At 41.7% G+C, this 23,606-nt stretch overlaps 1 protein-coding gene across 7 annotated transcripts in view; it reads left to right on the top strand.

Annotated features, from left to right (window-relative positions):
* The window catches only part of ablim3 (actin binding LIM protein family, member 3), a 48,218-nt gene extending 24,934 nt beyond the window's left edge, over positions 1-23,284 (top strand). The window contains exons 4-23 of one of the 7 annotated variants that reach the window (XM_034214955.1): positions 1,883-1,998; positions 4,989-5,115; positions 5,200-5,293; positions 8,829-8,916; positions 9,010-9,068; positions 9,178-9,249; positions 10,579-10,740; positions 11,544-11,573; positions 11,717-11,843; positions 14,246-14,341; positions 14,645-14,695; positions 18,420-18,554; positions 18,751-18,821; positions 19,040-19,208; positions 20,313-20,342; positions 20,671-20,726; positions 20,957-21,023; positions 21,131-21,141; positions 21,264-21,344; positions 22,015-23,284. In XM_034214955.1, the coding sequence (XP_034070846.1) occupies positions 1,883-1,998; positions 4,989-5,115; positions 5,200-5,293; positions 8,829-8,916; positions 9,010-9,068; positions 9,178-9,249; positions 10,579-10,740; positions 11,544-11,573; positions 11,717-11,843; positions 14,246-14,341; positions 14,645-14,695; positions 18,420-18,554; positions 18,751-18,821; positions 19,040-19,208; positions 20,313-20,342; positions 20,671-20,726; positions 20,957-21,023; positions 21,131-21,141; positions 21,264-21,344; positions 22,015-22,128 (1,756 nt within the window). In that variant the 3' untranslated portion in view covers positions 22,129-23,284. The remainder of the gene's footprint in view (positions 1-1,882; positions 1,999-4,988; positions 5,116-5,199; positions 5,294-8,828; positions 8,917-9,009; positions 9,069-9,177; positions 9,250-10,578; positions 10,741-11,543; positions 11,574-11,716; positions 11,844-14,245; positions 14,342-14,644; positions 14,696-18,419; positions 18,555-18,750; positions 18,822-19,039; positions 19,209-20,312; positions 20,343-20,670; positions 20,727-20,956; positions 21,024-21,130; positions 21,142-21,263; positions 21,345-22,014) is intronic. The other 6 variants (XM_034214956.1, XM_034214957.1, XM_034214958.1 and 3 more) reach the window with 6 other exon arrangements.
* Positions 23,285-23,606: the final 322 nt, after the last annotated feature.

Here is a 23,606-nt window from a genome sequence, read left to right on the forward strand (position 1 = left end):
AGCACTCACTGGATCGGTTCGCAACCGAGTGTGAAGCGGCTGGGATGAGGATCAGCACCTCCAAATCTGAGGCCATGGTTCTCAGCAAGAAACCGATGGACTGTCCACTTCAAGTAGGGAATGAGTCCTTACCCCAAGTGAAGGAGTTCAAGTATCTCGGGGTCTTGTTCTCAAGTGAGGGAACAATGGAGCATGAGATGGGCCAGAGAATCGGAGCAGCGGGAGCGGTACTGCAGTCGCTTTACCGCACCGTTGTGACGAAAAGGGAGCTGAACCAGAAGGCAAAGCTCTCTGTCTACCGGGCCATTTTCGTTCCTACCCTCACCTATGGTCATGAAGGAAGGGTCATGACCGAAAGAACGAGATTGCGGATACAAGCGGCCGAGATGGGTTTTCTCCGCAGGGTGGTTGGTGTCTCCCTTAGGGATAAGGTGAGAAGTTCGGTCATCAGGGAGGGACTCGGAGTTGAGCCGCTCCTCCTTCGCGTCGAAAGGAGCCAGTTGAGGTGGTTCGGGCACCTAGTTAGGATGCCACCTGGGCGCCTCCCTAGGGAGGTGTTCCAGGCACGTCCAGCTGGGAAGAGACCAAGGGGTAGACCTAGGACCAGGTGGAGGGATTATATCTCTTCGCTGGCCTGGGAGCGCCTTGGGATCCCCCAGTCAGAGCTGGTTGATGTCGCCAGGGAAAAGAAAGTTTGGGGCTCTCTGCTGGAACTGCTACCACCGCGACCCGACCACGGATAAGCGGGAGAAGATGGATGGATGGATGGATGGTTAACAATGGCATCAAATGAAGGCTGACGTTGACTTGTGTCCCTTTCAATATGTACCAGTGGCTTTTGTTGAATAATGTGTGTGATGAAACGTCTCTGTTCTGCTCAGTTCTCCATCCTTTGCCTGCAGGCTGTCCTTCTTTGAATAATATAAAAGCACAAAGGAGCAAACCAAGAATAATGCATGTGCCATCTCCATCCACACGCACCCATGTTTCGACAGTCACAATTGTAAAACAGCTCCCTGTAGAAACTCACTTTCCAGGGCTCTGACCCCCGCATGTATACATTGCACCAGCCTTCAACATGCCTGCCTCTGTACATCTCTAAGTGCGTACATGGATGCTCTTCACTCCTGTGTGCTGATTGCGAGCTCTGCTGGAGACTCTAGCCTCCCTCTGGGCCTTGGCTCCGGCTCCAGGCCTCGGCGGGGAAGTAAAAGGATTACTGCCGTCTATGTCTTTTTAAACAGCCTTCCCTAAGCCTTTTAGCTCCCCATTCACTCTCACATCTTCCCCAGTCATAAAGAAATCAATCTGTCTAAGAAAATGCTACAGAAGAGTGTAGGGAGCCAAAACGCTGTGGTTGATTACATTTTTCGGCACTGTTTCGCTGTCATCCTCTGCCTGTATTTACTTTAATCTTAGTGTTAAAGCGGTGAAGAGATCCGTGACCCGGTGACACCAGCTGTGTAGGCAAACAGGGCGGACAGACTGAGAGGGAAAGAGGTTGTTAGGATCAGTATGCACTCCGCACATCCGCAGTCTCCCTAATAACTTTTCATTGTCACTGACAGAGCTAGTTTCCTTTAAGAAGCCTGTGGCAGCGTCACATTATCGCCTCTTTAATCACAGAGCAGCCAGGTGCTCCTGCAACGATCAACGTCCCATTAACCCGTCGCCTCGACTGTCAGGTTCATAGACGGTGTCAGACTGCATTTGGCTCGTGTCAGCCGGATTATAGCCTGTCTGTCACCCAATCATGTTCCTGCCGGCACCGATTTGTTATTTCCCCTGTGTTCCCCTGGGTGTAATGTAAACACTGCAGGGCTTTTTTGTATCTCCCATTGTTTTCTAATTCTCTCCTTCTATGTTTTCCTTCCCTCCTCAGTAAACCCTTCCCCATTGGAGACAGAGTGACGTTCAGTGGAAAGGACTGCGTGTGCCAGCAGTGCTCCCGAACACTCGGCAAGCCAAATGAACCGATCAAGATCCACGGGCCCAGCCGTGAGTCGAGCATCCACCATGTGCTACAGGGCGCTGAGTCTAATGCGATGTGTCCACCAGGCACATTTAGCTCATTTAGCTAATCAAGTGTCTGTCAAATCAGTGGTCCGACCTGTCGCGCTGATCCGCCAGCTGAGAGTCATGATACACAAACAGACACATTATTCATTTATTGCCGTCAACACCAAACATGCAGGGACTAGAGGGTTTTAAAATAATCAGTGTTCATCAGGTCACATGACCCTGCATGATTATAATGAGCAGAATATCCTGTATGAGCAGTGGTGGACAGTAACTTACCAAAGTGGATTTAACAGAGTATTGTGCTAAAGTACAATATTGAGGTTCTTCACTTAAGTATTTCCATTCTCTACTTATTTAAACTTCTACTTTACTACATCTCTGTGGGAAATGTTTTGACTCTACTACATTTTCTGACAGCTTTAGTTTCTTTAAAGATTAAGATTAATAATACAAGTATAATCAACAACAAATGATAATTTATTGTTTTAGGTATAGTTTAAGAGAAAAAAAGCTGACAAACTACCCAGCATTATATAGAGTATAACAATGCTCCTCCTTTACCAGTTGAAACATTAAAGTGATGAACACATTGATGACTCAATAATTATAATTAAATATTGTAGCAAATATTATTTAAAAATGTGCCTTTGTGCACATTGAGCACTTCTTAGAACTTAAGTAAATGCTATTATTTTGTTCTTAAGTACATTTTTTGAATGCAGGACTTTACACAATGGTATTGATACTTTTACTTGATTGAATGATCTAAATACTTCTTCCATCACTGTGTTTGAGACAGATGTATATGGAAGAGCCCTCACCCTTTCAGAATAAAGTTGGAAAATTACAGATTTTGATCCGTCAACAGAGCAATAGTGACTGACCGTGAATCATTTGTTAAGTGTGGCACACTGAGAGCAGGCTGCCGCTCACTGGCTGTGCAGTGATAACAGATGGTGAGAATCAGTGAGTAACTGTCCTCCCCAGATCGCTCCATTCAGGAGGATAAAATCCAAACGGCTCCCCAGGTACGTGTTCATCACTCTGTCTTATGAGGAGGCAGTGAGTGAGACGGGACACCGAGTGCAGACACTTTGTTTAATGCACTGGCTGTAACAGCCTGTTCCCTGTGTAATTTAGATTTTGAAGGATGCAAATATATGCTCCTTGTGCAAAAGAGTCCGAAATCCATTTAGCCTGCACAAATTATTATTTTCGGCGTAAAGGCTCGAAAAAGACTTTAGATAATATGATAGAAAGTACAGTGTTTTCGGCTAAAACCAATAAAAAAAGTTGCAAAGAATGGCAATACCAACTCCGCGGGAGATTTTTGGTTTTTGGGAGAACATGCCGTCGGACAAATTAGTCATTTTGAAAGAAAATAAGCCACTGAAACATAATTAGTCTTCGATTTGTGTTGGAACGATCCAGGCTCGCAAATATCCCACCCTAAGAACGTGACTTCAAAATGAACCAAGAGTACCAGGGAAGGGAACCAAAAATATTTGTTTTATGTTTCATGTGGAACCTATATGCTGCAGGTCTCCCTTAAAAAAGAGATCTATGATCTCAAGGGACCAATCTGATTAAATAAAGGTTTGAAATGAAATGAAATGAAGCAGCATTTCCATTTCAAACTAAACAAATACACACATATGAATATCAAAACGACAAATCCATTGGACAAAGGATTTAAGACGTGGTTGGATTAGCCTTCAGAGTGGGGAGAACCAGTTCTGTCAAACAGTAACAAAGGTAAAGCTCAATATACGAATGCTTGATTAATCCACACAAACATCAGCTGTTAAAACAACAGTAAGTTAGTTTAACGGAGGTTTGTATGCTGGTGTAATTAATACCAACAATTAAGTTAATTTATGTTGGCATAGCTCCAGATCACAGTTTTTTGTTTTGTTTACTTCAGAAAGTCCCGCGCTAGCTGTTTCCTGTCTGTATAAGCTAAGCTAACCTCCTGCTAGCTATGGCTTTACATTGAACTGACAGATCCAACTCATTGATGTCCAGTTAAAACAACAGGTTGAACATGCCCCAATTAGTCATATATTTATTTTTCAAACTATTTCTTGTCACAAGCTCTGTTACAAGTTTTTCAGACATTCTAATACCAGTTTCATTAGTTTGCTAAAAAGAGAATCAGTATCATGACTCAGAAGAAAATCAGCTGTGCCCGGTCAGAGTCTGGGATCCTCGCACTATAGACTCAGCACTCCCCCAAATGACAGTTAAGATTTATCTGGACTGCAGAAACCAGAGTCAATACACTGCAGTTTTTACTGCAAAACACCCTTTGTCTTGGCTGACAGCAGTCCCCTGTGACCGCAGGCCTCCCTGAAGGGGCAGCAGACTGGGTCAGATAAGGTTAACCCAGGCCAGGCGTCTCGCAAATGGAAACAAATGGAGCGCTGACCTTATTTCAGCATTTTGTCACTCTGCAGCCATGCATCATTTTGTCCTGCTGCTTTCTTGCCCTGTTAGTGGTGGTCAATAACGCCTGCTGGGGGCGTCCATGTGAATCGGAATTCTAAGTGGAATTGTACATCTTGAATACAGTGTGTGTTTGTTTGAGCAACAGAGAGGGATTCATACATGTCTCATGTGATGGGGTCTTCAGCAACACTTTTCTCCCTGAGGCTGTTCCAGTGATGTTTGCTTCCTGTCTGCATTCAATCATGTTTAACGGTGCTCACAGCTGAGAGAACAAGCCTCGCAGCTCTGCAATATCCCGCATTAGTACGGCTATTGATTAAGGAGGTTTATGTGCCAAAGGGCTGGAAAACTACACTCATGAGCACAGTGGTTGTTTAAAGATGTGCAATTACACCTTGGCTCACTTTGTCTCATCTACTGCTCTCCCTGTTTACCCTCTCTACTCCATCTCTTGGTCTGAATCATTTATTCTTCCTGTCTCCTTTCCCATTATTCTTTCACACCCTTTCTTACTGCAGACTGTGCCGGGTGTGGAGCAGAGATCAAGCAGGGTCAGTCTCTCCTGGCGCTGGAGAAGCAGTGGCACGTCAGCTGCTTCAGATGTCGCACCTGCAACATGGTCCTCACCGGAGAGTACATCAGCAAGTGAGTGTGTGAAGGGATTTCAAAGTATGTGATTCTCATGACTCACAATTGCTACAGTAGTGGTTTTGGTTCTCTATGTTGCAGGGATGGAGTGCCATACTGTGAGGCAGATTACCACGCCCAGTACGGGGTGAAATGTGAGACCTGCAGCAGATACATCAGTGGAAGAGTTCTGGAGGTGAGAACGAGAACCAAATACAAACATGACACAGCTTTAAGCCACACAGAGATTGGCCGTAATTCAGAAATCTAAATTGAGAGATGACTCTGGTGACTGAGGGTAATAAGCGTTATCAAAGTCGAGCAGTCACATTTGATCCTCGCCTCTGTTTAAGCCCCGCTGTGCTTCAGGGGGAGAGCGACTTAAGATTGGCGGGTGATAAAAATGTTGTGCTGTTTCACTAAAACCAAAAGATATTCAGCTGCAGCGCGTTAGTGGACAATCATCCGGTGTACATCCACTTGTTATACCTTATAGAAGCACAGTTGAGCAGATCACAGGCCTACCTGCACCAACAGGAAGCAAAACATTCAGAAGAGGATTTGACAGGAAACAAGAGTGAAGGGAAAAGATGGAAGGAGGACAGACGCATGAAGTGAATACGGGTGAAGAGAGGAGAGGAGCAGCTACAGTAAGGTGGGCAGAGGGGAGGATGAAGTGAAGGGGACATAATGAGGGGAGAAGGTTTAGAAATAATGAAATGTTAAATGTTTCAGAAGAGTCTCTGGAGAATAGTTATTTTCCGTCGGGACCTGAGGTTAAACTTTGTTGGACACACACACACACACACACACACACACACACACACATACACACATACCATGTATACATCACTTCAGGGGACATTACATTGACTTACATGCATTTCCTGGAAACTTATCCTAACATTAACCATAACCAACACATGCCTAACCCTAACCCTTACCCTTAACCTTACCCTAATTCTAAATCTAACTTAGTCTTCACCCTAAAATTAATGATTCCCGTCATGGGGACCTCCAATTTGTCCCCATAAGGGAGGCGAGTCCCCACACGTGACTGTGTAAACAGATTTAGGTCCCCACAAGTATAGTAATGCTAGGCCACACACACACACACACACACACACACACACACACACACACACACACACACACACACACACACACACACACACACACACACACACACACACACACACACACACACACACACACACACACACACACACACACACTGGGGTCTGGTCCCTGTGCTCCTTCCCTTGTCAGAATGGCTGGTTTAAAGGGTTTTGTTCCTGACTGTCACTCTCTGGGCTATTTATAGACATGGCAACATGTCAGCCTTGATCTTTGAGTCCCCCTCTCTCTCTCTGTTTTCCGTCTCGTCTATGTGTGTGACGCTCAATTATTTCCTCCCGTCAAATTTTGATATCATAATTTGCTCCTGATGTAACTCACAGGAAGTCATGTGTCTGGAACACTAGCTCCAGAAACATTCACTATTCATTTAGGATGGGAATAGCATAAATTCCATATGGACGCTTTCACAGATGCTGTGCTCATTTTGGCACGCGACTAAAAAAAGTTGTAATCTTTAATATAATCAGCTTAAAGGTGGGGTAGGTAATTTTGGAGAAACCAGCTCGAGTGCGCTAGAATTTGAAAATACACAACTGGAAAAAATCTGCCACTTCCTCACAGAGCCCCTCCTCCAACACACATAAGCGCGCACATGACCAATGAGGGCACGAGATAAGTTTGTGCACAGATGGAAGGCTGACAAGCAGGTAGGCAGGTCGTGCTTTTTACAGTTTTACGGCTTCCACAGATGACATGTTTTTATGGATTTGTTGTCAAAGCACTTCAGATATTCATTGCTATCGGGATGTTAAGAGCATTCCATGGAATATAACAAAAAGTGTATCTCGAGCCGGTTTCTCAAACTTACCTACCCCACCTTTAAGCCAAATGTAAGTGATTTTTATTTAGTTTGGATATGGTTTTTGTCATAGAGAAAAGAATAACTACATATTTTAACCTTGCAAAAGAATGTCTCCATATGTGAGAATGTATCGGAGCAAACTTTGAGACATGGTTGATACATTAATAACAGCAAAAGCTTGTCTCTGAGACTAACTGAAAGTAAATATCCCAGTAATAGCTATGATGCCTCGCTGCAGGGGATCTACATACAGTATGGGCGAACTAGCCGGCTGAACCACCCTGATTATTCATACGCATTTGCTGTGTTGCTTGTCTAAATCTCACTAGAGTTACACAAAATTAAAAACATGTAATTCAACAGAAACACACTGGTGGTTGAATAAAACGTTATAAAAACTTTATTCGTCGAAATCGCATTTAGTTGATTTGTCCATCTTATTATTTTGTTTTAATTAGTTACCAAAAAAAAGTTGTGTTTTCAAAAACATTTTTCTCTGTTTTTTATTCAAAGAACTCAACGATTTTCGGTCATTATCATTTTTGATGACAGACATTACCTTGCTCAGAAGCCACTAATTCATCTATATATCTTTAGAATAATTTCAAAGTCAGTATGCAGTTGTCCGTACAGATTTCTCTCATACATTGAAAACCAGGCTTATCCGTCTGTGTTTGTCGCTATGTTGACGGTTAGCCTTGTTCCAAAGAGCCTCACTTCAGTCCAACTTTCCAGAGGCAGTGGTTGTTAGTCTAATGAGTTTAGAATAGATGGAGACAGGGAGAAATATAGACAGGAAGCAGAAGGAAAGAAAAGCATAAAACCTCCTTTCTTTAGTTTCAATCCATTCCTCCTCCTTCCTTCCTCTGTCTTTAGCTTGCCAATATATAAATATATAGCAGCCTATTAATGCCACTGAGAGAATGTGGGCCTCATTAGAAATGCTAACAGCAGTTGTTAAACTGATACCATATGACCACAGACTGTAAACGCTCAGTTGCTCGGAAAGCACGGGACGAAAATGCTGCATCCTCTCGCGTCTTTCCTTTCAGAGTAACCTGAGACAAATGAGGAGAGCAGGGATTGGTTAAAAGGCATCTTAGAGACGATCAGTTTAATGGAAAGCGGGGAAAGTCGATGTGGCATGAAATGACACACATCATAGGTGTGTTCGAATGAAACCGTCTCCTGGACACAGACCCCTGCTTCTAAAAATAGAAATCCTCTAATAGTGTGTCAGGGAGGCAGAGGTGAGGGGGCCACGCCTCATCCGTCAGCCCTGCAGAGACACATGTGAGAAACATAAGGACCGTGAACCTGGGATTAATGGACGAAGCCAGGAGCGGCGACATCATACTGCATCATTTCATGTGTCCACTTCACCTGTTTGCATGTGTTCTGAATGTCCAAGGGCATGTATCGCACGCTATGTCCTTCACTTACATGGCCACCTACTTCCCTCTGTACACACACTTTTCTTCATGTGACTGACCTACAGGGATCTAATTATGTAGAATGGGGGGTGGCTATCATGTGATAAACAACCACAGGCTATGCAATGAGGTCCCGGTACATTATGGTGGTCAGGTGATATACAGGGGAAAACATATGGAGATAATGACCTGCTCATTCGCAGATCAGCCGTCACATCTGTGAACCTCTTTATAATGATAATTTATGTTCCGTCACGCCTCTTCTCCTCTCCTCTCCTCTCCTCTCCTCTCCTCTCCTCTCCTCTCCTCTCCTCTCCTCTCCTCTCCTTTCCTCTCCTCTCCTCTCCTCCTCACAGGCGGGGGGGAAGCACTACCATCCAACCTGCGCCCGATGCTCCCGCTGTAACCTGATGTTCAAAGAGGGAGAGGAAATGTACCTGACAGGTGAAAAGTGATGCCAATACAAAGTAGAGTGCTTGCCGGTGACATGTGGGAACACCCCGTGCCAATCTTTCTTCTTCTCTCGCTCTTCTCCAGGTTGTGAGGTGTGGCACCCATTATGCAAGCAGGCAGCGAGGGCCGAGAGGAGACTCAGGGTGAGATGGAGTTTGAAATGAAAACATTGACACAGATTGAAAACTGTCATTTCCTCACTTTGCGGGCTCTGCCCTCTCTTTTTACTCTTTGTCTGTTTGAACCTCACAGCACAGACGCCTGTCGGAGGCCTCCATCTCTCCACCGGGCTCCTCCATAGGCTCTCCCAGCAGGGTTATATGCGTGAGTATTGCTCCTCACTTTGAAGATCTTTGTCACTTCAAGCTGCCACTGCTCCCAAGCCTGTCCCTAAAAGCACAATGTGTATACATCAGAAACACTACCCATAGGCTGGAATGTTTAAGCATCAAGCTGAGAGGCTTCTCACTCCTTCGGCCTGTTCACTCGTCTGTGTCCTCACACCTGTTGTCATTGATGTGGCAGAGTATGTTCTTTTCCAAACGGGAAAAAGTATTAAAACAGATAACCAGTCAAATGTCGATATCCAGATCTATGATTTTTCTGTTTCTGTTTCTTTATACTGCACTACTTCTCAGAGACAGTACATTGTTCAGGTTTTAGAATTTTTTGGACATTAAATATGTTTGTCAATTGTGGTTTAAAAATAACAACTTGCAAACAACACCAAAGTCACACAACTTCACGTCACCACCACTAAGCTAAGCGCATACTATTTTTCATGTAATGTGGCCGGCAACCTCTGTAATCTCATGTAGCCAATTTGGGCCTTTTTTTAGTAACTAGTGGGTTATTCCCTGACACATTCTATGACTAACAGGCATCTAACAAAAACCTCTTTAAAGAAATTGGCCTACACACATAGGAACTCATCTCCAGGTTTAAGGACTCATTCCTGTGGCAATAGAAAAATAGAAAAAGTGGTTAAATGTAGCCCTGACATCTAAAAACAAGTCATATTTTAACCAAATTAGTAACATTGTTTGATGTGTGGAAATCACCAAACCTCTACTTCCTATATTAACTACATAGAGATAGAGGAGAGTTTATGTGAAGGTTGTCACTCTGTGCATTTAATAGTTGGATCCGTTCCATTACAAAGCGAGGCTCCAGCCAGATATGGAACAGAGCCTGTGCTGCTGCATGTCGGCGGTATTGCTGTAGCATGTTGAGGGTGGTCTGCATGCAGGCAGGAGTCCCCGCTCTGCTCCCGTCTCATAATCAATGACCTTTCTTTTTAAGGTGATGGATGAGGGAGAAATGCAGTGTCAGCACACTTGTAGTCCATACTGTCTCCTCTCTCTCTCGCTGTCTTTGCTTCCTCTGCTCTCTTTCTCACACATGCTGAGCTATTGAAGGTCAACAAGCTTCTGCAGCGTACATGTGTGCTTTTGATGGGAGCACACATGTACGTGCATGTGCAGCTTGTATGTGCTTCATCAGCGCTTTTTTTAACCGCTGCATGTCCAGCTCACTGTCACCATTGGAGTTTTCATTTTACTTTGTTACTGTGCATTGTCCATGTGGTTGACGTGGGGTCTTGTTGCTGTTGTCTCTGTCTGTGGTGGGTGTTTGTGTGTGTCCTCCCTCCAGGCCAGAGTGAAGAATCAGTTCCTAGATTATAAGGACCTAGCTGCCCTGCCAAAGGTCAGAGCCATATACGAGGTCCAACCGCCAGACCTCATATCCTCCTCTTACCAGCCCTACCACAGATACACCTCTGAGGACAGGCTAGAACCTTACGGCTATGGGGAGGTACTGCTGCTACACACTCCAGGCCAAACATAGCACTGGTCTCATTGTTGGTCGGTTTTAAGGAGAACGATGTTTGAGAAGGAGAAGTGGTTGTCTTTATTACAACTCATTCATATTTTTTTGTAGGAGTCATTATTTTCTTTTTCATAAATCCCTCAAAAATATTATTTTGATTTAGTGTAAACATGTGACAATGTAATAATGTTTTAAGAGCAAACACTTAGTTAGTTTAACAAGTTAAATATTCTTGGTCAAGAGACACCCTTTTTTGAGATCATGACACAAATATTTTTAACCCAATTTAAATGTAAAATCCTGGAAGTTTTTCATTTGAAATCTGATTTAGAAAAAATTGATAACACTGAAGTACTTGTTGTTATTTTGTAGCATTTGTTTGAAGTCATAGATTGGTGGATTTTAGAACATACAGTACACGTACATACAATTCAAATACATTCTTGGTCAATTATTTGACCAATTCTGAATAAAATTGTCAAACATTTTTGGAATTGCACTTATTCTCTTTCTTGTAATTATTTTAGCTTTTCTCAACACGTTATCATTGGACAGAACAAGAATAAATGTATTTCCTAAAATGCCAAACTATTCCCTCAACTGATGTTTGAATAATTACTTTATCCCATAAAAAACAACCCCACCAACTATCCATCTAGAATAAAACAAAGCATACTGAATTTCAATCATCTTTTGATCCTGTAAATACACAATATGCCACAACGTTTCTGTTGTCCGACTGTGTTAGACTATACATGTTAACTCTTCTCTCTACACTTATTCTCCAGTCACTTGGGACACTCTCCCCCTATTCTCAGGTAAGCATTCTTCCTTTCAGAGCACTTAAAACAAGTTTAAACAAGTGAACCCTTGTAATTTTGGCCTGTCACTTAGCTATTTGTATCCCAGTTGCCCCCTGCCCTTTTTTCACTCCTAGGTCGTCTCTTTTTTTTCTTGTCAGGACTACGACAGCCTGGATATAAAGCAGAGACGTTGCTCCAGTCCAGGTTATATTGACTCGCCAACGTATAGTCGTCAAGGCATGTCACCCATCATGCCTCGCTCTCCGCAGCACTATGCCTACCCTGGTGAGTCAGATGGTGTTCACTCCTAGTTGGCTGTTTAATGACAAGAGTATATTACATGAAGTTATTCATGCTGTACCTAATGTAAAATGCACTTGAAGCACAATAACGTTCCTGAACTGAGTATTTTTTTTTTAAGTTTTGGGAATGATTCTGCTGAAATTAAATAGTTTAAAAGAATAGATTGATATTTTTCGGGAATATGCCTCCTTTCTGTTTTCCCAATGTTGATGTGAGAAGATCAGAACCACATTCATTTTTGTCCATTCAGTATGCAGTTACAGGCAGCAGTCTATGTTATCTATGTTATCTTAGCATAAAGAGTGGAAAACAGGGAAAACAGCTAGCCGGGCTTTGTCCGAAAGTTAAAATATATATTGACCTACAGTATCAGCGCCTCCAAAGTCTTATCTTTATTGGGAGTTTGCCAGGTAACTAGTGGAGACTTCAAGGAGTTACTAGTCCTGGCCAAGAAAAAAAAAAGCTAAAAAAACGACAAAGGGGCCTTAAAGGGGCAGGTGCTAACTGCTAGACTTAGTCAGGCTAGCTGTTTCCCCCTTTTTCTAAACTTTAAGCCATGCTAAGCTAACTGACTTTTGGTTGGAGATTAGTATGTAGTGTACAGCAGTGGCGGCCGGCCCATAGGGGCGCTAGGGGTGCCGCCCCACCTCTTCCCACATACAAAAAAAAATATTTAAAAAAATATTAAATTAAAAAAATATATTTAAAAAATATATATATTTTATATTTTTATTTTTAATGAACAAGGTAAATATCATACAATTGGTATCAGTAACATGTATAATCTACAATAAAATCTCGTTTAAAATTGTGTTACGATGTCTAAAGTTACTGATAAGTCACATGTTTCCTGCCTGGCCTTGCCCATGGCATTAGTTTATCATTACCGGGCGGAGCCCCCGAGCCAAATAGCAGCAACCGGCACGTTGCAAAAGTCTCAATAGTAAACTGTGCCGCCGAAACATAATTTCAGCCAATCAGCGCCGTCAAATATTTTGGTCACGAGGGTGCTCACGTTGCTTACGTGCGTTGACTTGAGTTGTTTTTTAGACTCGTGAGTGACCAAGGTGTTGGATGAGTTGGATGAGAATGGCTTCGTGCCGGACCTTGGTCCCCGCCCAATTCCGTTCAAGAGCTAATCTCCAATCCTTTTGAAAGGAGAAGTTTGGGAGATAAACTGTTGCTTAAAGACCTTGGACCGGAACAACCTGATTTGTATATATCACAGCAAGCTCGTGAAAAGACAAAACGTATCAACGAGGCTTCTCACGTAGCTGGTACACCAGAAAGGCATGGCTAGCTGGATGCAAACAGGTAAATGCTGTCTTTTGTTTCCCATGCTTGCTCTTCAAACAGCCGGGGACAGATACGATCTGTTCAGAAACTAGACAAAAGTTAAACAAGTACAAACCACAGACTGTCTGTGTCATGGAGAATACAGTCGCTGGTTTATTTATGTCTGTATAGGCCGTTGTTGTGAGTGTGGACGGTCGGAGCATATATAACGTTAGCTTAGCCAAGCTCCATTCAGAAAACAAGCATTCTAAAAGGTTTTTCGCCTGCCGTCTGTCTGCAGACTTGTCAAAGCATTAATTCATGGTTTTTACTAACCGGTATCAGTATGTTGTTACGTCGGCATCATTTAGAAACGTGTATTACAATTTAATCACGGTAAAATATGTTCATTTTGTTGTAGTTATAGCTCCCGAGCGCGTCTTGTTTGAATGATGTGAGTAAACAGTAAACAGCTGGCAGCCGCGGTGAAACTCGAGCGACTAGAGCGATGCCATAGGAGCGTTTAGAGCGAAGCGAATATTCGCATCGCGTCCGGTCTGAACGCAGCATTAAAGCGAGCTCCGCGCTGCACTGGAAACGCGCCATTACATCACCAGAAGTCCTAATTTAAGGGGTCATTTCTCCCCCAAATTTTTTTTTTACTCACGATATCAACAGCCCCACCAAAAATATGTTCCACCAGCCGCCACTGGTGTACAGGCAAATATCAATCTTGTAGCCTACTCAAAATCTTGGCAACATTTAAAACAATTCCTTTAAAAGAGATAACATTGCTTGACATTTCCATACATTATATGTTAACAAATAAGCTACAAAGTAGTTTGGCTACCTCATATGCTGCGGTTGCTCTTTGGCTGTCATTTCATTTAACTCTTACACATGTGCGTTGACACTGTAACTACTGTCATTGGAAGGCAAGTAAATAACCTTTGTAATTGCACATGTGGAATAGTTATCCAGTGTCATTTTCTAATTTATTATATGAATATCTATGCTGTTTGATTTTCATCTGCATGACTGAGACTTATGTTGAGGCCTTCCTTCATGCTCATGTTTCCTTTGCTGTGATTGGCTGTGGCTGGCTGCAGGCTCTGAGAGTGGCAGGAGTTCACCTTATTACGGCCAAGAGGAGCGGTCAAGCACACCCACCACTAACCAGCCCCCTAAACATTTTCATGTACCAGGTAGGACTCGCCATCTCCTCATTTCCCTTCTCACAATATCATAGATTTGATTTACTCTGTGGGGATATTCCATAAGCCATTATTTACAAATGCATGTCATTCACTTTGACATCCATGTGAATATGTGGTATTTTTATACCGCACACTATTTCTCTATCAGTTTCTCCCCCTCATACTTTGTCTTACCTTTCCTACACCAATTCCTTGTACTTCTAGTCCACTCTGTCCTTTCCGATTATCCCGCAAGAAACTCCCTTACTCTCCTCCACGTTTCACCTCTCCATCTCCTTTTTCTCTCCTCAGCCACAGGGGACCCCTACATCTACAGGAAGCCTCCCATCTATACGAGAACGGGTACAGTGTAGTTAGCCCCGCCTTAGCCTGCCTGTGCTCCTGTCAGTTTAGTCATGCTGTGTTTGAGTACTGGATGTAGATGTTTTTACTGACCTATTGATGTTTTCAAACACCCCCTTGTGATTAAGCATTTATTAGTATTGACACTGCAGTTGTCACCGAAATCGAAGCCATCAATATCAAAACCAGATCAATTGAAAATATTGTCACTGTGTTTAAAATGCGCAAAGTATATAGTGTTTCGACTTATACAACTTGATTCAAAATCGAAGATAACGTCAATTAGGCTTATTGCATTACTACGTGGTCGAAATGCATAAGGGCAATGTTCAGTGTGCATGCCACAAGCACAAGCCTGCCTCTCTGTGCAGCTCCCACAGCACGACAGGTTCTTGTTGGCAAATGGAGCTGGAAATTACACCCTGAATGTGAAGTGAAGGTTGCTCAGGCGTGACAAGTGTTGAGTACATGGGACTCTAGGACACACAACTCCCCAGAATAGAAAATAACAATGGAAAAAGGCACAGTGGAAAACTGTAAATTATAAATTGAATTTGCTGTGGAGACTCTAGCCTAATAAACCAGTGGTCAGTGTGTGATTTATCGTGACTGTAATTGTTTGATTCTGATTCACATTTTTGGGTAGAAATCAGTGGGAGTATGTGAGAGGAAAGACAGATTTCCTTATTGTACGGATTTATGTTGTCAAATAACACAGCAGGTCGGTTCACAGAAGATGCTATTTTTTGACTTTCTTTCAAGTCATTAAACTAAAATGCTGTAAGCCATCTGGTTTCTCGGTTTAAATGTAAGCAATCATAAGAAAGAGATCCATTTAGCCCTTCCACATCACACTGCAAGGCTTTTCAGCTGAGAGTCACAAGACTTAAGACTTCTCGGTAGAAGATAGATTGTCTTTGTTGTTGTACTGCATGTTCCTCTGTGCTGTGGTTTGGTATTTGTGGGGTAGTTATTTAACTGCTTCTCTTATTTAATTAGTACACCATTGGCCGGGATATACCCATAACACATTTTTGAAAAACTAAGGATAAATGGCAAATTAATAAACCTTTAAGCTTGCCTTGTTAGAATAACGACATTCTGCATATACACTTTAGTCCCATTGATTCTTCTTGTACTTTATGTCTTCCTAAACACCTATTGATTTTTTTCTTTTTCTTGGTCCAGCACTTAACATGATTGATGTAAATCAGACAAAGACACATGCATGGATGTGCACAAGGCCAAATAAGCTTCCCTAAAGAACAGCCTGTTTGTTCTCTTTGGCTGATCTGCCCCTTTTTTTTATAAGAAATAAAATCGACACAGAACTGTATAAAATCAAATCTGCACTAAGGCACACACTTATCCCTCAGTTGAACACGACAGGACATTTACCAAATAAAACAAAACTCCATCCACATTTTCAAGTTCACATAATGCTCAATGAAGACCAATAGAATTCATGCGGAAATAAGGATTACAAGTATGCCGTTTTTGTTGTATTTCAATTTGCTGTTAACTGTATACAAATTTACAAATTTAAAATGAATTGTGGTTTGTTAAATTACCCTTTTGTACAGCATTAAGGTACATCAAGCTGCTAGTGTGAAACACAAATTCGGTGGGGGGGTTTGTCTTTTTTTGGGCAATACCAAATGGGACCTAAACCATTTCTGTGCACATCCCTGAACACAAGTGAAGTTGTTTTGCTGTGTGGCATGCAAGGCCTGTTCTGTACTTCTCAGTAAACAAGTTAGCTACCTGTATAAATATCAGATTCCTGTTTTTTGGCCTTGTCCTTGCTCTCTGTAAAAACTCCTATTGTCTCTCCAATGGCTCTCCATTAATGTTTCCCTTTTCTTTTCACCTCTTTTTTATTGCATCCATTCACTTTTATTCACTTCCCTCCACCTTCTTACCCGATGACCTTGCCTGTAAGTATTTCCCTCCTTGCTGTTTCACTCACTGTCGGTAGATGGATATTGTACATCTGTCTGTCTATGTGTTTGTGGGTGTGTCTCTCTTGCATTGTTTGTCATCCAATGTCATGTACACCCAGTCTCACGGCATTTCGTGTTCTAGTCACGAAATTAATTTAATCTATTGATTCGTGTTCACCAACACGATTTTCGCATTTGTTTCGTGTCACACAGAACGATTTTAAAAGCAATGTATTTCTATTGGTAGTATGTTTCGTGCCTGCACCACGTCTTTTTATCCGGTCGGGTCTTGGAATGCCAGAAGCTGTGTGGTTCATAAAAACATTTTCTTTCTCAATATCTTACCCTAACCCTATCCCTTTTATTTTAAATTGTATAATGTCTGAGTTATTTTGCCGTCTGCGTGGAAAATAAATGGGGCTCAGAGCCTCAGAATACTGAAATCTGTATTTTTTGTCATCTTTTTTTCCTTCTAATTTGTTATTATAATTGGTGCAGGCAAGAAACATACTACCAATAGAAAATTTAAATACATTGCTTCTAAAATCGTTCTGTGTCAGAATACTGAAATCTGTATTTTTTTTAATCTGTTATTATTTACATTGCTTTTAAAATCGTTTTGTGTGACACGAAAAAAATGGCCAAATCGTGTTGGTGAAAACGAATCAATTTGATTTTGTGACTATAACACGAAATGCCATGAGACTGTGTTGGTACATCATGACTTCCTTTTAAAAACTGCCACAACGTGTAACTGTGTGTGTGTGTGTCGGCTCGCCCTGTCGGCAACGTAAAGGGTGTGTCCCAAAGATGAGAATGTCAGCCATTGGTGTCATGCATCATGTGTATAGGAATTCAATGGATCGGGGCTGGCATGGCTAATGGCTAACAGAACGAAGAGCGATCTATTAGACATTACACTGCATGTCACATCCATTGACTCCCATTGACTGTGCTTTAGTGCAGAGTGGCATCAAAATCATCGCCTCACACCACACATCAAATGACTGTTTTCCGCAGGCTCAGCAGTAACTGAACTCACTTTAATGCTGGTTATTTTCATTCTGTTGGCTAAAATATTGATCTCCTCTGACAGGGAATTGTGGATATGATCACTGTGGGAATGTAGAGAAAATATACTGGCTATTCATTAACACATGTTCCCTCTTTGAAGATACAGTAGCTTGACATTTTGGTAAATAGCTTATGCAAGTTCTTGTTGAGAGCTAGATAAGAAGACTGTACATGTGTAAAATCTGAAGCTGGTGCCAATACACAGTTAGCTTAGCATAAATGCTGGAAGCATGGGGAAACAGCCAGCCTGGATTTGTAAAAGGTAACAACATATTCTGACCAGCACCAACACAAGGTCGCTTATTACCACATTATAAGTTGTTGTTTAATTCATTGAAAAAGAAAAAAAAACTTGCATATTGACTTCCAGAGTTTTATTGTCACCGTGAGGTTTCCTGTTAGCTAGCAGAGAAACCAGATAGTCACTGTTCCCGGCCACATTTTCCCTTGTAAAAACATAACTTGTCGTCTGTTCTCATCACAATTCAGGTATGTTCATTGAAGGTGCTGTAGACATCTATTTGTAACCATTGCAAGAGGCTAGCTGTTTCAATCTTCATGCTAAGCTGAGCTAACAGTCTACTGACGCAAGCTTTGTATTTAAGGGACAAATATGAAAGAGGTATCACTCGCAATGAATTTTAAAATAATTTCTAGTAACCTTGGGTTTGTCCATTTTTCTTCTTTCCTAACTTAAACCTTCGCAGACAATCATGTGGACGCAGCTATGAAAAGCAGGACAAGCGAGGACATTCTCCGATCCTCCAGACTGTCCACCTACTCTCCTGAGCCATACACCCAGTCAGAGGCTGACTACTACCCGTACACCAGCTCCCCCAGGGGTAGGAAACAGTGTAATTTCAAGAGTTGAAAATAGCAAGCAGCCTAGTAAGCTGAATATTTTCATTTTACGCTGGACCAAACACAGACACTCAGTTCCTCCAACTGTGTTGTCATGTTTATTTACTCAGCCACTACGTTCCACTTTGAACTCTTTATTCATACAAGGGAATCTCTTTTATCTGTTTTCTCTCTCAGCCTATCGTGTGCCCAAAAGACGCTTCTCGACAGGAGGAGATGAAGAGAGTTGGAGTAACAGTCTTCAAAGAGTAAGGCCTTCGTTATTTTCTCTCTGTCTTCAACATCTAGATGAAGAAAGTCACCTCCAGAAACACACATTAATAATGCACTTCTTATGGTGTGGTGCCTCCTTTTCTTCATTAGCATCTTCCATAATCTTGCATTCACTGTACAGTACATTAAATCAACCCCTTACACCTCTTTATTCTTTTATCCCCTTCTGTCTCAATTCCTCGCTGTGTCTCAGATCGGGAGTGGCATCGGGAGGATGATCCTAAAGGAGGAGATGAAAGCAAGATCTGGTTCCTATGACAACGACCCCTGGGGCAGTGCGAGGAATTCTCGTTGTGGGAGCAAGGAAACACTCAACACTACAGGCTACGGCACCTCGACATACAACAACACTGTCAACGGATGTAAGGATCCACCCTGCCCCCTATGCATCTTTCTCTTTGTCCCGTCTTCTTCCTTTTCTCTGCAAGTACATGTCTCTGCCCTTCCATTTGTGATCATATGTGCTGCCACAAGGGCTTTCTTTTACGAGCCTCAATATCAGCTGTCACTTCGTCAGTCAGGTTGTGGATGCAGGTCAGAGAGGGTCATGGCTGCTGCAAGCAGGGTGCTTTATTAAGATAGAAAGACAGCTGAACAGCTGCTGCCAAACCTGTGGTAGGCCAGCAGCAGCGGCAGATGTGGCCTGTCATTGTTCTGACGATATATGATCACAATGATTCAGAACATTTCAAGCTACTGAGAGAAAACGATGTGATAAACCTGAAGAGAGCGAGTTGTTTCTTTTCGAGGGAACCAAGTTTGAACTGGGACTGTTATTGAAGCCCCAATATTAAGACACCAGCCCGTCTCCATCACTATCCAATAGTTCCCTTCCTTTTTCTATTTGCATGCTTGTTTCTCCTCTTCTCCCTCCTGACATTGCTCTCTAAATTCCACTCTGTTCACCAACTCTCCATCTCCATCCATCTTTCTGAGTATCTATCACACTCTCCCGCTTTCACAGCAGGTGTCCCATATCCTGGTTTATTAAAGAGCAGTAAGATCTCTCATTAATGCTGCTTCTCTGATGGGAGGGAACACAACTGAACGGGACTCTGTTGGCTCCGGTTGAAAGGCAACAAAGGCTTGTAACCGTACAAGCTGTGTTATGCAATTACATGATGGAGCGTGCAGTGGGTCTTTAGCCCATATTTTGTTTTCATATTATTTTATTTTATTTTTGTTCCCCGTGCCATGCCTGGTGTCTTTCTGCCTTAGTGGAGCTTTGATGTTTCATGTTCCTCCCAGGGCTTGATGGGTAACCAACTTTCTGGATTGCTGTTTATTTGTTACGCCTCTAATAACATATACATATATACTAAGACAGATGTCTTAGAGATCAAATTTCTAATGCAATCTCCCCTGGATTTTTTTAGAGGAATTTCAGAGCAGGCCAGATTACAAATGCAGTTCTTTTTGGCAGTAAGTGAAATGCTATAAAATGATATGATCTCTTCATTTCACAGCTCCCAGATCTCAGTACAGCGCTGATAGTGGTAAGTTCATCATTTGTATTTCATAAATATTCTATGATTGAAGCGTAAAAGAGAACAGTTCAGGGTTATGGTTCATTTAAATGGTAGCTGTTTTATATTAATGTGTATGATGTGTGTGATTCACTGATCTTACATCAACAAACCTCCAGCTTTATGCCCAAACATCTGGAACTTTAGATGTGTTGGTTAATCGTGAGCGCCATCTTCTGGCACTGACCTGGCACTGATCATAATATTCCAAAGTGCCAAACCACATGGAAATAATTGGAAATGTAAGAAACTGTTGGCTTGAAAAAACTCATAGTGTACTTTTGCTTACTTTCTTTAGATTTAGTTTGTAAGTCCTCCTCGCTACCAGGATACGGACGCAACGGGATCCAGAGGGTGAGACCACAGTGACACAACTATGTGATTAGCTGTATCAGTTATAAAGGCTAAGAAGCTTATTTTTTTATCTGGATCTGACAATTGCTTTTAACCTAGAGGAACTGACAGTTTTATAATTGTTAGTTGTTTTTCCCCCTAAATTAATAACATATGTTAAGGTATCTCAGGCAGAAAATATATGCAAGTATTTGTAAATACCAATTCGCTAACGTTTTTGTCCCCCGCAGCCCCAGAGTGCAGATTGCTATCAGTACCAGCATGAAAGTGGCAGCGAAGTCAATTGGGGAGGCAAAGGTAATTTAATATGAATGTAAAACACTTACTCCTTATTAATATGAAGCCATTGATTCAATGTTTGTTTTTTCTCTTGTACTGACTTAATTTTCTTTTTTTCCTCCCAGCAGAATACACGGTAAGGTTTTACATTAATAACTTGAATAATTCATTCCATGTGTTAGCCTTTGTGTTGAATAATCCCAGTGTTATTGTAGCTAAGTGTCAAAGCTTGTTAAAGTATGCTTCTCATCCCTTCAGATTTTCCCCTATGAGGCGCTCATTGTCACCACCAGAGGTCGCATCAGGCTGCCCAAAGATGCAGACCGTGCCAGACTGGAGGTAAGTTATGAATGGGCAATTACACTAACTGCTGGGAAATAAATTGTCCATGGTTTCATTTCATAAAACTAGCACCATAGCTAAGTCTTTGACAAATACAAAGGCTGTATCTTCAATAACCACCTTCCCATGAACCCTGACAAGCTACTGACCAAACTCTGGGAAATTTGCTTGGTATTTATAAATATGTATTTTCATTGATGTGTTCATATACCTGTTCATATCTGTCAATTTGATCTCCTTTCATTATTGCCTGGTGCCGGTTATGTAATAATAGTAAACTAATTCTGTGTTAGAGGAATGTATTATTGGCCATAAGACTGTTAAACACCTGAACTTTGAAACAACATCCATAACATTAATCTGGCTGCTACTTAGAAATGATTTATCTAATCATATTCCAATAACTTGTATATAGAATATTATTGAACTATTTCACTTTTTACTATTTTTGTATTTGCACTATTTTTTTCTGTGTATCTGTTTTATTGTGTTGCACTGTTTGAGGAGCCTGGGACCTAAGATTTCCATCGTCATAACTACACTGTAGCTATGTTCGTATGACCAATAAAAGCCTTGAACCTTCATGTAAAATGTATTTAGGTACTGTCAAACAAGAAAAAACTAATATCATATGCTAACTGTCATCTCTTTTATATTTGTGTTTCAGCGTCACCTGTCCCCAGAGGAGTTCCTCCAAGTGTTCGGCATGACTGTGGAGGATTTTGACCGGCTGGCTCTGTGGAAGAAAAATGATCTCAAGAAACAGGCCCGACTGTTTTAACAACATATGGACGTATGTTAAATACTGCCATAACTAGAGCGAGAGACTTTAGGGGGGGAAGAAAGAGATATTTAGTCTTCTGCTCAATGTCACTGCCATGGCTAAGAACCTGTTCTAGATCTCGAACCAAATCCCGGTCACACCTCCATGGACTTCTGATGTACCGAGGGAAGGCCACAGAGACATTATGCACAGATGGACTGCTAAACTGTTACATGTCGCTGTGTGCTGGAGTGCTGTAAGCAATAGAGACTTTTAGTGATGTGCTTTTCTTAAGCCTGAAGGATGGGGGAAGACATGGCTGTGCCCCTATAAGGCCACAAGTGGGGATATCTGTGATCAGTGCCGCAGTACTTTAAACATAAAGAGGAGAATTTTGGCTTTGCCTTATTTGTTATAAGTAGTTATGAGTGTGCAGCACCAGCAATCTGAATGAGTAGAATGTAGACATCATTTATGACACTTTATCAGTGTGAATGATTAGATGAGGAGAATGAGTGAGCGAGCATACAGCAGCATCACTTTGCTTTGGTTTATAAGGATGCATTTTGTTTACAAGTTTCCCTGTTTTGGCTCTATCACCTGAAATACTGTGTCTCTCTGGTTTACACTAATTGATATAGAATGAATGGAGTTACAATCTGAGGTGTATTCAATTTTTTTTAAATTGTAGGTGTGATCTGCATTCATTTGTGTGCAAATGAAAACCAAAGTGAGAATGCGACTATACATATTAGGCGATCACTTCCATGTAATGTCCTGGGTAAATAGTTAAAGGTCACTAGTACAGTAGATACAGTTCACTCCTCAGCTGTATGGTAACCTTAAATAATGTGCAATCCAGTAGATTCAATAGATACAGAAAACAACAGTTCAGTGCTCCTGCTCCAAGTTCACCAGCTCATTGCAATAGAATGATGACTAAATGTTTTAGGATGAGGATTGTAGTCATCCATACATTTACATTCACTATTATTTATATTCTTTTAGAATGATAATCAAATAATGTTGTAGTTACAGAGAATATATTGACTCACAATAAAACACTCTGTAAGGTTTTTAACACACTGAAAAAGATCCAGGGTTGTTGAAGACTTTACTTCCTTTGAATACTGTTATTTTTGATTTTGTCACTAAAAATTCAACTTGAAACAAATCCAGTCTCCTTCTGTTTGTTTTTTTCCGTTGTTTGGGGGGAGACATGCAACTTCCATTTCTTGTCAACTGAATGTGTTTCTCAATGGAAAATATGACTTTTTACCGACCTGCTTTGGTAAGTTTGCCTGACAGATGGATCATCCAATCACCTGCCAGGTATTTTTACAAACGTGTCTGATCTTTTCTAGTTGCCACTGATGTGTTCTAAGTTGCTTGTTTGTCACAAACCCTCTGGCACAAAGACTGTTTGGACTGAGACGCATCTTAGGAGTCCGAGTGGAATTTCAAACCACCATCAAATTTGGTGTGAACGAGAAATT

This window comes from Gymnodraco acuticeps, unplaced genomic scaffold (genome assembly GCF_902827175.1).
Source record: "Gymnodraco acuticeps unplaced genomic scaffold, fGymAcu1.1, whole genome shotgun sequence".
Classification (NCBI taxonomy): Eukaryota; Metazoa; Chordata; class Actinopteri; order Perciformes; family Bathydraconidae; genus Gymnodraco; species Gymnodraco acuticeps.